Here is a 13,025-nt window from a genome sequence, read left to right as displayed (position 1 = left end):
ATTCTCCACCTCTACTTGTATATGCATTCTTATATAAGACATTTAATCCAGGAGAAAACAAGCCAGGTTTCTGACTATTATGGCCAAATATGGGGCCAATAGCATGATGGGAAATGGGCATGTGGGATGATCTAAGCAATTGTATTTGTTACACCATCAGACACAGTGGGCTAATTACCTTCTCACTTTAATTTTTGAGTCATTCATTCCTCAGAAGCTAGGAATGCTGAGTTGATGGCCTCTTCTAGAAGCCTAGGCACCTGCTGGCCCTATCAACAATCTTGGACTGTGCCATGAAGCTGAAATGTCACCACTTATATTCTGCAACATTAACCAATCAATTGTGCCCTACAAGGGCCCCCCTCTTTAATGACCTATTCCATCTCTAAGCCTGAGAGTACTTAGATTGTTTGTGATGGCTGGGCTTGGAGGTCTACATCTATGGCTCTCCAACAAATCTGTTGGTTGGATAGTCCCAGAAATACCAAAAAATAAAGCAATATGTAACACATTCAACACCAAATGAGAATGTAGGAAGAGTCCGGAAAGTACAAAGCCTCCTATTTCCATCTTAACTTCCATCTGGTCTTGGAGGAACTGAACTATGTAAATCAATTTTATCACTGACTTGCTCTTCTCAGGGCCAAGAAGTCCGTGCAAGTCCTCATGAATCTATGCGACACCAGAGCAATACTTGGAGTGCCATACTTTGGGTCACTCTCTGAGTAAGTGTGCCAAACCAATGCAATCTAAATCCTGCTTTTACATCAACTATGTTTCAGTTCCCACTCCCACCCTATTACTTCTTTTTACCCTGATTGGTGCCATAACAACTGGGCAAAACTTGGCAAAACCAAATCTAAAAACTCTAGGTTATGCTTGGGTGTAAGGCCCATTAAAAGGCCACCACTAATAGACAACAAAGTCCTTGGATATTCTTACAAACAGAATGACACTCCTTATTCCATCATCCCAGAAACTCAAAGGCAGATACATAGAGACCCCATCCCCCATCTCTGCTATTTCTGAATCCTCTAAATTCTCTCTGTGTCTACCACTATCCATGACCACATCCACCCACAGTATGCCTGGTTACTTTATCATGCCACTAGCATGCTTGATAGTCACTGGTAAGACTGGATATAGCACCTGTGCTGTGAAAACCCCCTCTAGGGCCAGGAGAGGCTTGCAGAGCTGGCAGAAACAGAGTTCACGAGACAGATCTGAGATTTAGCTGCATATCTACCCCAACCCCCTCTCTTGGGATTCTACTATCCACAAAGCCCAACCTAACGCAGAGCGGGGTCAGAGCCTGAGCAGCTACTTTAAGGTGCTGCACATTCAGGTGGCCCAATAAACAGGGGGAAGGGTGTTAGTGGTATTCTTTGAGTCACTTGGTCAGCAGAACTACAATTTTATCCTTATCTTTCAGCTGTACTTTTGGTAAACTCATCTTCTTTTTTGGATTATGAATTTAGAATTTAGGGGTGCCTGGGTGGCTCAGTCAATTAAGTGGCCAACTTCAGCTCAGGTCATGATCTTGCAGTCCCTAAGTTCGAACCCCGCGTTGGGCCCTGTGCTGACAGCTCGGGGCCTGGAGCCTGCTTCGGATTCTGTGTCTCCTTCTCTCTGACCCTCCCTCATTCATGCTCTCTCTCTGTCTCAAAAATAAATAAACGTTAAAAAAAATTAAAAAAAAATTATTTAAGGGCTCACATTCTTACAAAATCCTTTTTACTGGCCTTCAACACCTTTCTATGTATAGGTAATTGTGTATATATCCACACACAAACATGCACATACACATGCATTGTTGGATTGTGGTCTGAATCTCTTCTTCTCATGGACTCTCTAACACTGACCCAACTAATAGAATCTTCTGCATCTCACCCCATCTCCCCCAGATCCACCTGTTTTCTTATTTGCTCAGTCCCTGTGTTGTAGTGGGCATGGACTTTTTCTTAAGGAATAGTCATTTTTATATCATACTTTGGACTCTAAAACTCAGTAAAAACACATTCACACTGGATCTTTCATCAATATGGAATTTCTAATCATATAACCTTTATGCCCTTATATAGTCAGTTTGTGACAGTCCATGTGTGGAAATCAACAGCAGATTGTAGATCCTATACCCTGTTACCATGCTTTTGGGCTGCTGATGCAGATCTCCATGCGAGCTCAGAATAGAGAGCAGTGCTCCTTCTCCATCCCACTCTTTTCCTTCCCAGGTACATCTTTTTTCCTAATGATGCCTATTTTATGTTGAAGCTAAAATAACTCATCAGTTAGCTTTAATTAAGCATACAGTGAGTAAAGAGAATGAAAATGGGAGAAACTTACATGGGTTTATAATTTGCATCCAGAATAGACTTGAATGTTAATTATTCTATATAATTTATAGTGGGATTCTATTATATGCCATGTTCTTTGAGGACAGGATTAGTTCTAACTCAATTTTATAGCCTGTTCAGTGGCTCTTACAAGGTCTGGTCACAATAAGTGCTTAATAAATGCTTATTGAACCAATGAGTGGTCCCAATGGCAGTACTAAAGGAAGATGTCAGAATGTCAATGGGTTGAGGGACAGATGAGGGCAGTTTTAGAAATAAAACTTTTAAAACCTTGGGCTCTTGGTTGGTCAAAAACAGTATGGAAGTTGAAAAGAGACAGCTCTTTGAAACCCAGTGTCTGTGAGATCCAATGAGAGACTTCACTCTCTCACTGTGAGGAATCAGTGCAGGACTGGAGAAAATCACCAGAAGAGCAAATACTGGAAGGGAGAATTTTACCTTTCATGCCCATGTGTTTTTTTTTTTTTAATATATATTTGAATACCTGGGAAAGTGATTCACCAGCCATCAGATTTAACAAAACCCACTCTCATTTTGCTGTGTGCTTTAGTGATACAGAAAATTTTCAATTATCTCCGCTAATGGAAAGGAAGCAATGGTACATATAATCAAAATGCCATTTCTATTTGCCTTTGGAAGTATTATGTGTGCTTTTCCCCCAGCAGGTTTGCTTTCATAATGATTAGTTCTAGCTTAGGCTAATATTAAAATGAGTTAGCATTTTCTATGCACAATAGCTGGTAGTAGAAGAGATGTGTTTATGGCAGAGGAAACTCATGCAAGGCTTAGTATTTGCCACAGTTAATCGCCCACATGGATGATCCACTTGCAGCGAGTGGGATTTTAAACAGAGCAAAAGGCAGAGTGACTAGATGTCCTGGATTTCAATGACCAATGGGTAGATGGCCAAGGAGGAAACCATAGCTAGCATTATGAAAAGTGTTAAAAGAGAAAGAACACTGGACTAGTCATAAGGCCACTGGGGTTCCTTGATGCCCAAGGGAGGTTATATAACCTCTTTGTGTCTCAAGTTTCCAAAAAATGTGATAATGACACCTATTCTGTCTACCTCACAAGCTAACTGTGCCAAAAGAGGATAGTGGGCTAAAGGACTTGCAAAAGTATTAAATGCTATGAAAATGCAAAGCACTATTAGATAAGCAATGAAATATTATTGTTGCCACCTTTCCAGGAACTGTTCCTTGCCCTACCTCCTCAGTGCTTGGGGCCTCAGGCTGGGGTTTCTGAAGCTTACCCCAATTAAAAATAGTCCCCTTTCTTGATAGACCCCTGCTCTTCAAGGATAGCTACTCTGATAATATCCATGCACCCTAGTGAATGGATGCATCCTTTTTTGGGTAACAGGGACCTTCCATCTATAATAGATTAACTTGGTGGCTTTAAAAGTGTGGTCCCTGGAGAAGAAGCATTAGTATTACTTGGGAATTTGTTAGAAATGCAAATTCTTGGGTCTACCCCCACCTACTGAATCACAAACTCTGGGAGTGGGGCCCAGCAATCTGTTTTAACAAGTCCTCCGGATGAGTCTGATACATGCTCAAATTTAAGAACAAAAAAAGCAAGCTAGGAATCAGACTCTGGGACATTCCACTGACAAACTTATTTTTCTGCAGGAGGTAGGGGAAGGCTTACGGGACTCTTCACAGTGCATAGTGTGAGTGTGTGTGTGTGTGTGTGTGTGTGTGTGTGTAAATGATGATCTGGAACATCATTTTCTCAGGTAGGTCTCTATCCCAACCACCCTAAAAATGCATCCCCACCTCAGAGACTGCCTACCCCCTTTCTTGATTTACTTTTCTTTGTAACACTTATCACTTTCTAATTTGCTGTGTTATTTACTTCTTTACTTGGTGGATTGTCTGTCTTCCCCTAAGCTAGAAAGTATGCTCCACAAGGGCAGTCCATTTTGTTCACTGCTGTGTCCCCAGCTCTGAGAACTGTGCCTAGTGGACTAGTGGACACTCAGTAAATATCTGCTGAATTAATGAGTGAATGAATATCTGCTGAACCTGGGAGATGAGGAAATACTGGGGTCAGACCAAAACACCGAAACACCTGCGAGCATCCTTATTAGGCAAGGTTGCTACAACATGAGAGCCTTGCCTCTCTGCTCCTGCTTTGGGCTCTGAAATAAGTCTATAAATATGGCTTGAGTATATGCCATCCTTGGGGATTTGGTTCACTATACTCTTTGATTATCATTACAAAATGTGCTATCTGGATTCTCCTAGACGGGCTAGCGCACTGATTGATCAACATGTTTATCTGGCTGTTTGGGGCTGGGGGCAGTCTATGTTTGTAGCAGACTAGAGTGTGATGTGGCAGGGAAAACAGTAGTCTAAGAGTGAAAAACAGGAGTTCTGAGTTCTAGTCCTCTGCCCCTAACTCGCTGTGTAGTCTTGGGCAAACTGGGTAGCTATTCTGGGTCTCATTTCATTTGTTGATCTCAGTGATCTTCAAGGTCCCTTTCAGCGGTTATTATAGATCCATTGATGAGTTACTTGATTAATGTATGTCTCCTCTACTGGTAAGCTCCCTGAGAACGGGGTGAGTCTATATTTGTCCACCTAGTTCATAATGCCCAGTACTTGCAGGTACTAGGTATTTGCTGAGTGAGCAAATCCCTGTGAAAGCCAGATGGTGATCTTAGCCTCATCAGCCTGTGCTCTGCATAAGTCACAGGGACATGGATGTGGCCACAAAGACCTGGCCTGGAAGAGACCTCCAATCACACAAGGAAGAGCAGGATACTGGCTGTGCTCGCCCCCTACCCCCATGGCATACAGAAGGTGCACAATTCATTAAGGTGAAGACTGTGACAGTACACAGGGGAGATCCCAAGATGGCACTGGGCCATCAGGCCTGTGGTTTGAAAAAGCATGGATCTGGAGATCAGAGACCTACATTTGAATCTCAGAGCTGCTATTTTCTAGCTTTATGACTTATCGTGTAAGTTATTTACTTCTCTTAGCTTCAGCCTCTTCAGCTGGAAAATGAAGACAGAACTGCCTGCCCCTCAGGATGACTGTGAAGATTAGAGGAGATGATGTATATCAGGTGCCTTCCCAGCATCTGTATGAGAAACGTGCTCAGTAAATGGAAGCCTCTTTGTCTGGTTCTGCCCTCCTGACCCGCCCCTCGCCCCATGACGTTTCTAACAATGCCTGCTTCCCCAGAGAACCAGACTAAGTTTGTTACCAGCTCATGGCAGTGCCCTGGCCAGCCTGGCTGAGGGGAATAAAGATTGGGATAAAAAGTGTTTCTCAAAATATCTACCTTCAGAAATATAGATTTTCTTCTTTTGCTTCCAGTTTGCTTAATGAGATTTGGAGATTTCTGACTTGCTATGGCTAGAGAGCAAAAGGTGCTATTTTGTAAATAAAATTTCACAACACTATCTTTTGAATGTGCTGAGATTTATCACTGAACAAGTTTGAACTTTGCTTGTCTCTCTTTTTGGCTGCCTTTGTCTCCCCTTCCACCTTGCTCCCCACCCACCCCTCCCTGGTAAAGTGAATTCTACTCCTGTTCTTGCCCTGCCTCCTCCGCTCTCCCCACCATACTAATCTACTACATATGGCCATCTTTCTTCTGGAAAACAAATTCTGCTGCTAGGCAACCAGAACACAAAATTGCTGTGGTTGACATGATTCTTATTAGTGATAGCAACTGCAGAAGTGCCGCCATGACGGCATGCCACATGTATGCTCACTGCGTCTGTCCCCAGCTAGACAGACCTTTCCAGAAAGTGGGATGGGGTGGATTCTTGGTAGAAAATTAATGGCCTCAGCACTCAACAGAGAGTATTTATAAATCACTGTATATCAACAGCCTGCTTTAGAATCATTTTATTAGAACACATTCATGAAAGTGACATACGGAAAAAAGACAGCAGCAATTCTCAGTCATGCAAATGCCCGTGTTAAGGTTCTCCATTGGATTAAGTTCAAGTACAAAGACAGTCCTTTCCTGAGCCAGGTGCAATTCCAGGGAGTGACACTGTGAATTGGGCGCGTGTTTCCTCCACAAAGTTCAGAACACTGAACAAGTCCCATCCTCACAAGATTGCGAGGTACATGGAAGTGTAAACTTTCAGGATTTTAAAGACCCCTTTACCCAGCCCTCCCCCATAACCCAGCTGGAGGAAGTAAGCCCAACGTGGGGCCCTCTTAGAAATATGGTTTAGTCTATTGAAAATAAAGCAGTGGGCCTTAAAAAATTAGAAAATGAGTATATATATATACATATATATATATGTAGGTAATGGAATCCTCTTTGCCTCTTTCTTGCCTTGGTGTGGGGTTTCCAGGAAACTCTGTTAGGGGATGGGGCTCTCTTGAGTGTCTTGGAAGCTGGAGGGCTTTTTAAACTTTTAACTTTTATTATGAAAAATTGCAAACACATACAAAAGTGGAGAGATGGTATAATGAATGCCCATGAACCGACCATCTAGTCTCAACAGTTACCAACATGCAGCCAGTTTGTTTCATTTATTTCTTCTCCCTCTTCCCATCCCCCACCCCCGACAGGATAATTTGGGAGTCAGGAGGGTGGTCTTTGAACCAGAGTGAAGTTAGAGGAGCCAGGAAATCCCGACAAAACCTGGGCAGGCTGACACAGAGAGAACACTGGTTGGGGACATGGTTGGGCCAATGTTCGGGAACCGCTAGAGTTAACCCTCCTCTTCTCTACCATAAACTACCCCTTATTCCTCCTCCCTCTTTCTCATGATGTGGGGGAGGAGGGCTAGATTAGAATGATGGGTTTTCCAGGTCAGGAGCCACTGACAATAGAAATGTTCAATCTGGACAAAAACTCCAGAGATAAGTATGTCCCTCGGATGAGCATGCCCACTCACATGGCAGACGCCTGGGGCGAAGAGGACCTGGGGTGCCTGGTGTTTGGATTGGGAGTCAGGGGGAGTGGCTTGGGTCATGGGGCCTCTCACAGATCCCTACCGTCCCACCATTTTCAACTTTGGAGAGAAGCTCAGCAACCTCGAATCGCACCTGGTAGAGAAGCAGGGAGCCCGAGGGGCAAGCCCATGGCCCAGGGGGGCAGATTTTGCCTGGAACATGTTGCCCTCTGAGCAAAGGCTGTACCCCACACCAGCCCTGCCAGAGCAGTCTCAAGAGAGGTGGGTGATGGGAGTCCAGGTGGGAGGTCCCAACGGCGGCACGGCTAACCCGGTGAGCTGCAGGGACAAGTCCCAGGCTGCGCGCTAAACGTAAGTGGAGAAAGGATCTCCAGGTCCCAGGTGCCACCGAGGAGCAAGGTTGCCATCCTGTTAAGAAAAGGGCCGGGGCTCTGTGATTTGCATATGACTTTGCAAAAATCTGCACGAGATCCCGTAGCCCTTTATAGAAAACAGAGTTAAATCATCAGTGCAACCTACTGTATTTCTAGCAACCCAATGCACAGAGTGCAACCTGGCAGATACATCATCATTTTTTTAGAAGAGGAAATGGAGGGAACACAGTGCTGTGTAGGACATTCCTTGGTCTGAAGGTTCAGAAGAAGCCAACCAAGTCCAGGATCCAGATGAGGATCGCTGACTGGCCACTTTCACTAACTCTGGCAGGGCTCAAATCCATATACTTTTCCTCGCATTAGATGCTCGTTGAGCAGTCCTGTGGTTTCCCAACATCCCACACATAAAAGCAGGAGGAGAGCCAGGAAGAATATAAAGAGAGATGCGTTAAATATGAAGTCCTAGTGACAGTGATCATTAGTGTTTATTTCATACCCTTCTGTTTTGTTTCTTTGTTTCAACTCTTTTAGGATCCCTGTGCCTTGCCAGCAAGTCTCACTATGACATTCATTTGGGGGGAAAGAAACCGAGAAAAGTTTAACCATTTATGTAGCACGTCTTTGGCAGTAAGTGACCTAAAATTCCCGATTTCAAGTATCTCTAGGGTTCGTGACATGTGGTAATCTGTGATTTTTCCAAGGCATGTGGTTGGTTTGTGAGGCACATGGCTGGCTGAAGGAGTGGATCAATGGGTGAATGAGGGAGCCTTCCAGAGACTCAGCTTCCATATTCCAGTGTGGCCACACCTACTCTACACAGACACCAGAAGCAATGGAATCATTTCTTTAATAAGGCCCCTCAAAGAAAGTTAACTTCTAGTGCTATTGGAGGTGTGAAATATTCTAAAAAGCAATGGCTCAGCCAAGAGAAAAGTCCAAGGTAAATTAAAGAGTATGATCTCATATTTGACTGTGGCTCAGATTATGATGCTAAAGGTTCCATCATACTTGCCATATAGAAATGAGAAAACAATTTCAAACTCCCTTAGTAAGAACTCCAGCCAGCCAAAAACTGTTCATTAGGGAAAGAAAACACTTCAGCATCAAGGTAAAATGGCAGTTACTCCGAGCTGTGAGGAAGATAGGGGATACTTAGAATTCAGAAAGGAGAGGAGATTCTGAAGAAAGCCAGGAGGTGTACACAAGCATTTGTGAAGTAACTCATAGAAGGTGCTGGTGACCACAGAGTTCATCTTTACTAAGGCAAAGGGTCTTAGGAATTTTATATACATTACATTAATAGGGAGGTGGGGCAGAGGGGTGGTATCTGCCATCCTGATTAGTTAGTTCCCCACACTATAAGTTACTGTCATTGCCAGTTTAATGTATAGATGTGCTATAAGATCTGGAGAATTTAGTGGCAGAATTTAACGGTTTTATAGATGCTGACTTTGACATTTTATTCTTTACACAGTTCTTAAAATTCTGAAGGGAGAGACAGTTTTTAAAAATATTTTTATTGTCATTATTATTATTAATAGCTAATATTTGTTGAGTGTTTAGCACATGCTAGGCAAAGAGCTGAGTGTCTGGCTTGCATCATTTCATGTAATTTGCACCACAACATTATGGGTAGGTAATACCATTACCTCCATTTTGCAGACTGAAGCCCTGAGAGGCCCTGCCCAGGATCATACAACTGGCAAGTGAAGGGGGTGAGATCTGTACTGTGGTTAGTTTGATTCCAAGGCTGTCCTTAACCACTGTGCTATGGTGGCTCCTGCAAAGGAGAATTGATCTCCTAAGTGATGTCTGGATGTTTGTGGATTCCCAAGGTCTTGGAAAGCATCTCACGTATTTTGTAGATCCATCTTATCCTCAAGGACCTATCTAGAAGAGGTTTGGGTCACTTCATTTTATATATATATATATATATATATATATATATATATATATATATATATATATATATCCATTAGGTCTTGCAGAAGAATTTTTACCCCCTTTTAAACCTCAAGTTATAATTGTCTCTGTGCACCTGTACATCTGTCTGCTAGTTTGATGTGTGAGACATCTAAGAAATAAATGCATGTAGGCATACTGAATGCTTGTTCTCTAAACCCTGAGAAAATACAGACACATTCATAAGGAGGCTATTATTTTACATAGCCCAGTTGGTAACTTCATGAAAGAGTAGTGAACACCAATGCATAGCTCTTAACTTCAAAAATGACGGCCATTCATAATCTCTTTGAGATGATTTTCTAAGAATCATCATTAAAAAGGACTAATAAGAAAAGTTTAAATGAAAGTGTGGGGGCAGGGGGAAAGGCCATTAAATTTGTTTGAGATGATAATTATTTCTATTATTTAGAAAATATCTCTCAGCTTGGAATTCATATACATGTTCCACATCCAATCACCCTATATCTTTGGCATTTCAATTCAGTAGGCCAGGGTAGGGGCCTGTAGTTAGCTTTTAGATATATTTCCCTCATAATTCTGTGGGATGCCTGGTTTGGAATCCTCGGCACACTCCATCGCTGGAAAACCTGAGTTTTGTAGTGTTTGAACTGCATTTTCACATCCGACAGCACACACTGTCCAGAAGTACTTGTCTTTGGCATTTTCCATGAGGGGCAAGAATCAGTGAGACCCACTTCAGTAGAGCAGTGGCTTTTATTAACCAGACCTCCTCATTATTCTTTTATCTTTAAGGAGGGCCCTATGTTGATATTTCTCCTATCTCCCACTATTCAGGTATAGACACCCTTTTTATAAATACTTTATATAATACAATGTAGGCTCCATTCAAATACTAGACATTCATGACATAAGCTTTCTGAGCTACTGGAGATGTTCTGCAGACCCTGGGTGCATAAGAGACATCATTGGACATCCAGTGGTATAATAATAGCCACGAATGGGGAACATATTTATATATTATAGATTTAAACCCTTTCTTGGTCCATAAAGAATTTGAGGCAACTATTTGGCAATATGTTTTTAAGTGCATCTTCAGTTGGCTGTATCTTCTGATGTTTCTCTCTGATGGACTGGGAAGCCAGTGAGTCAGAAGTATGCCTGAATTACTACTCCCATGGTTAAGACATAATAAAGAGCCTCTTCCACATTCCTGACTCATGCCTTGTTCTGCTACCCAGTGAGCGATTGACACATGGGATATAGGGAACATGGAATGTTCTTGGTATTTTAATGCAGGTGTGTTTTACTCAGATGATCAAGGGGGAAATGATAGGACTTAGACCATTTGGGTAAAATGTTACTTTGTGTGCTTTGGCTTGAATTATCCAATTGTTTCCCTTAGTGAGCTTGTCCAGTGGAGGGCAGTGTGCATAGTGGACACCAGAAAGACTTGGGTTCATATCTATGTTCTGCCACGTTCTGGTTGTGTGACCTTGGGCAAGTTATTGAACCTCTTAGAGTGACATGTTCCTCATCTGCAAAATGAGGATAATGATACTTACCTTGAAGAATTGTTGTGAGGACCAAATGAAAGATTATACATAAAATGCCAGGCTCATTTTAAGAGTTCAGTAAGAGAGGCAGTTGTCATTGTGAGCTGTTTATGCTCTGAATGGCTTCCTTAGCAGGCAGCCTCTGTGCTTTCCCTGGCCTTCCCAATTATAGCAGGGACTTCTTACAGAGGGACTATATCTCCCCCATTAGATGGGGCAGCAGGGGGCGGGGGTATTATCCTTGATGGGGACTTTATGTGCCCTCTTGTTTCCATTATACACAGGGAACTCTGCAAATACTATGTTAACTGGTTTAAAAGAAGCTTTTTCTACCCCCAAATTTCAATGTAGAGCCCAGACTGGAAATTTTCCTTGATGTAGCCATCAGAATCACAAACTGCGATACAGAGTAGTAAAAATATTGAATCGTGCATACAGGAAAGATATAAACACCAGAAAGTATATTTTTACTTTAGCTTTTTTAAGGATTGATTTTGTGACTTTCTTATGTGTTCTTTCTTGCTTTCTACTCTGCCTGAAGGGTCTCCTTTTGGCTTCTAGATGTCTGCTGCTCATGCGGACCCCAGGGTTCCTTATCTAGGATGCTGTTAGGAGCTACTGAGAAGGACCAACTGGCCTGGAAGGTGGCACAGAGTTACGCCCTGCTGTGCTCCCTCCCAAGTGACAGGCCAGGCTCTCCCCACCTCAGGAAGGCCACCCCCGTGAAAGAAATCAGTCACAGGAAGGAAGAGTTCATCTCCCTGTTTTTCTTCTTTCTGCTTTCCCCTCTGCTCAGGGAACCCTCTGAGAGCACCATGGAACCAGGAAGTGTGGGAGAAACATCCTTGAAAATATTGGTTTCATGTAATTATTTTTTTTGTTTCAAGTTCAGAAAGGTTAGAAATTGCCTCTTTCCCAAGAATTCTTATCAGAAAACATTCCCTCTACACTTAGACTGTGGGAGTTGAAGGGAGAGAGGGAGGTGAGGGGCCGGGGAAGAGCTGGGGCTTGACCTAATGATGAATCTCGTGTTCGAAACCTTGCTGCCCACGCAGGGTAACCAGTTTCCTTCCTGGAGGCTCTCTGTGTCTTCCTAACCTGGGTCCCAATATCCCCACGCTCAGTCACTCTGAAACCCCTCTGGAATTACAGGGGCTTAAAATCAAACTTGAAACATGTCTGCTTTCTGTCTCTCACACTGTGTATCTCTTCATAGAATCTCCTCATGAACTTGAAAGTGTGCTTTCAGCTCTTCCTTACTTTTTCCATGCTTCACTAAATAGCTGCATTCGGGGGGAAACCCTGATGAACTCATTCCCTCGTCCTCCCCAACTGCCCACCCCCTGAATTTTCCTTCTCTTTCCTTTCACCGTCCAAGGTTCCTGTCCTTCACAACCAAAGTTTCCAGCTCCTCAGCTCGCAACCTTGGCCCATCCTACACATCAGCCCAAATTCACTCTCTGGTCACTTTCCCTCCTCTCAAGATACTGAGATGTCGATCACCCTGTTTCCTACCGGACACCTGCTTGTCCCTTGTCTTAGGTTCATGCTGAGGGTGGACCTAAGCAACCATTTAATAATCATGTTCTTTCCTGTCCTTTAAAAATAACATCTAGTAGGGTTTTCTTTGTTAATAGAAGTAATTTTCTTTTAGAAAATTTGGAAAAAGCCACCATCCAGAAATAACCACTATTTACGTTTTGGTGTATTTCCTTCATATATACATACATGCACACATATATGTATATACATATATATGTACATATGCATACATAAGCACAATACACACATATATACACGTACACATTCGTTTTTTATGTTTAACACAGAAAAATTAGTCTCTCATGTTTAGAAGGAAAAGGAAGACTCCCAAGCAGGTGGGAAGAAAAGGAATTACATGCTGCAGCTCAGGTAGGCTCTT

General features: G+C 42.8%; 1 protein-coding gene across 7 annotated transcripts in view; it reads right to left on the bottom strand.

Moving 5' to 3' along the window:
* Nucleotides 1-13,025, bottom strand: part of KALRN (kalirin RhoGEF kinase) — a 669,312-nt gene that overhangs the window by 182,024 nt on the left and 474,263 nt on the right. For 4 of the 7 annotated variants that reach the window (XM_053903454.1, XM_053903456.1, XM_053903455.1 and 1 more), the window contains exon 34: nucleotides 6,209-7,659. The exons of the other annotated variants lie outside the window; for them this stretch is intronic. In XM_053903454.1, the coding sequence (XP_053759429.1) occupies nucleotides 7,597-7,659 (63 nt within the window). In that variant the 3' untranslated portion in view covers nucleotides 6,209-7,596. Of the gene's footprint in view, nucleotides 1-6,208; nucleotides 7,660-13,025 lie in introns of those variants that run through there. 7 annotated transcript variants of the gene reach the window in all.

The sequence above is a fragment of the Panthera pardus genome, unplaced genomic scaffold (genome assembly GCF_024362965.1).
Source record: "Panthera pardus isolate Hobbes unplaced genomic scaffold, ASM2436296v1 HiC_scaffold_16, whole genome shotgun sequence".
Classification (NCBI taxonomy): domain Eukaryota; kingdom Metazoa; phylum Chordata; class Mammalia; order Carnivora; family Felidae; genus Panthera; species Panthera pardus.
Note: the sequence above shows the minus strand (reverse complement) of the source record. Positions and strands in the feature narration are given on the sequence as shown.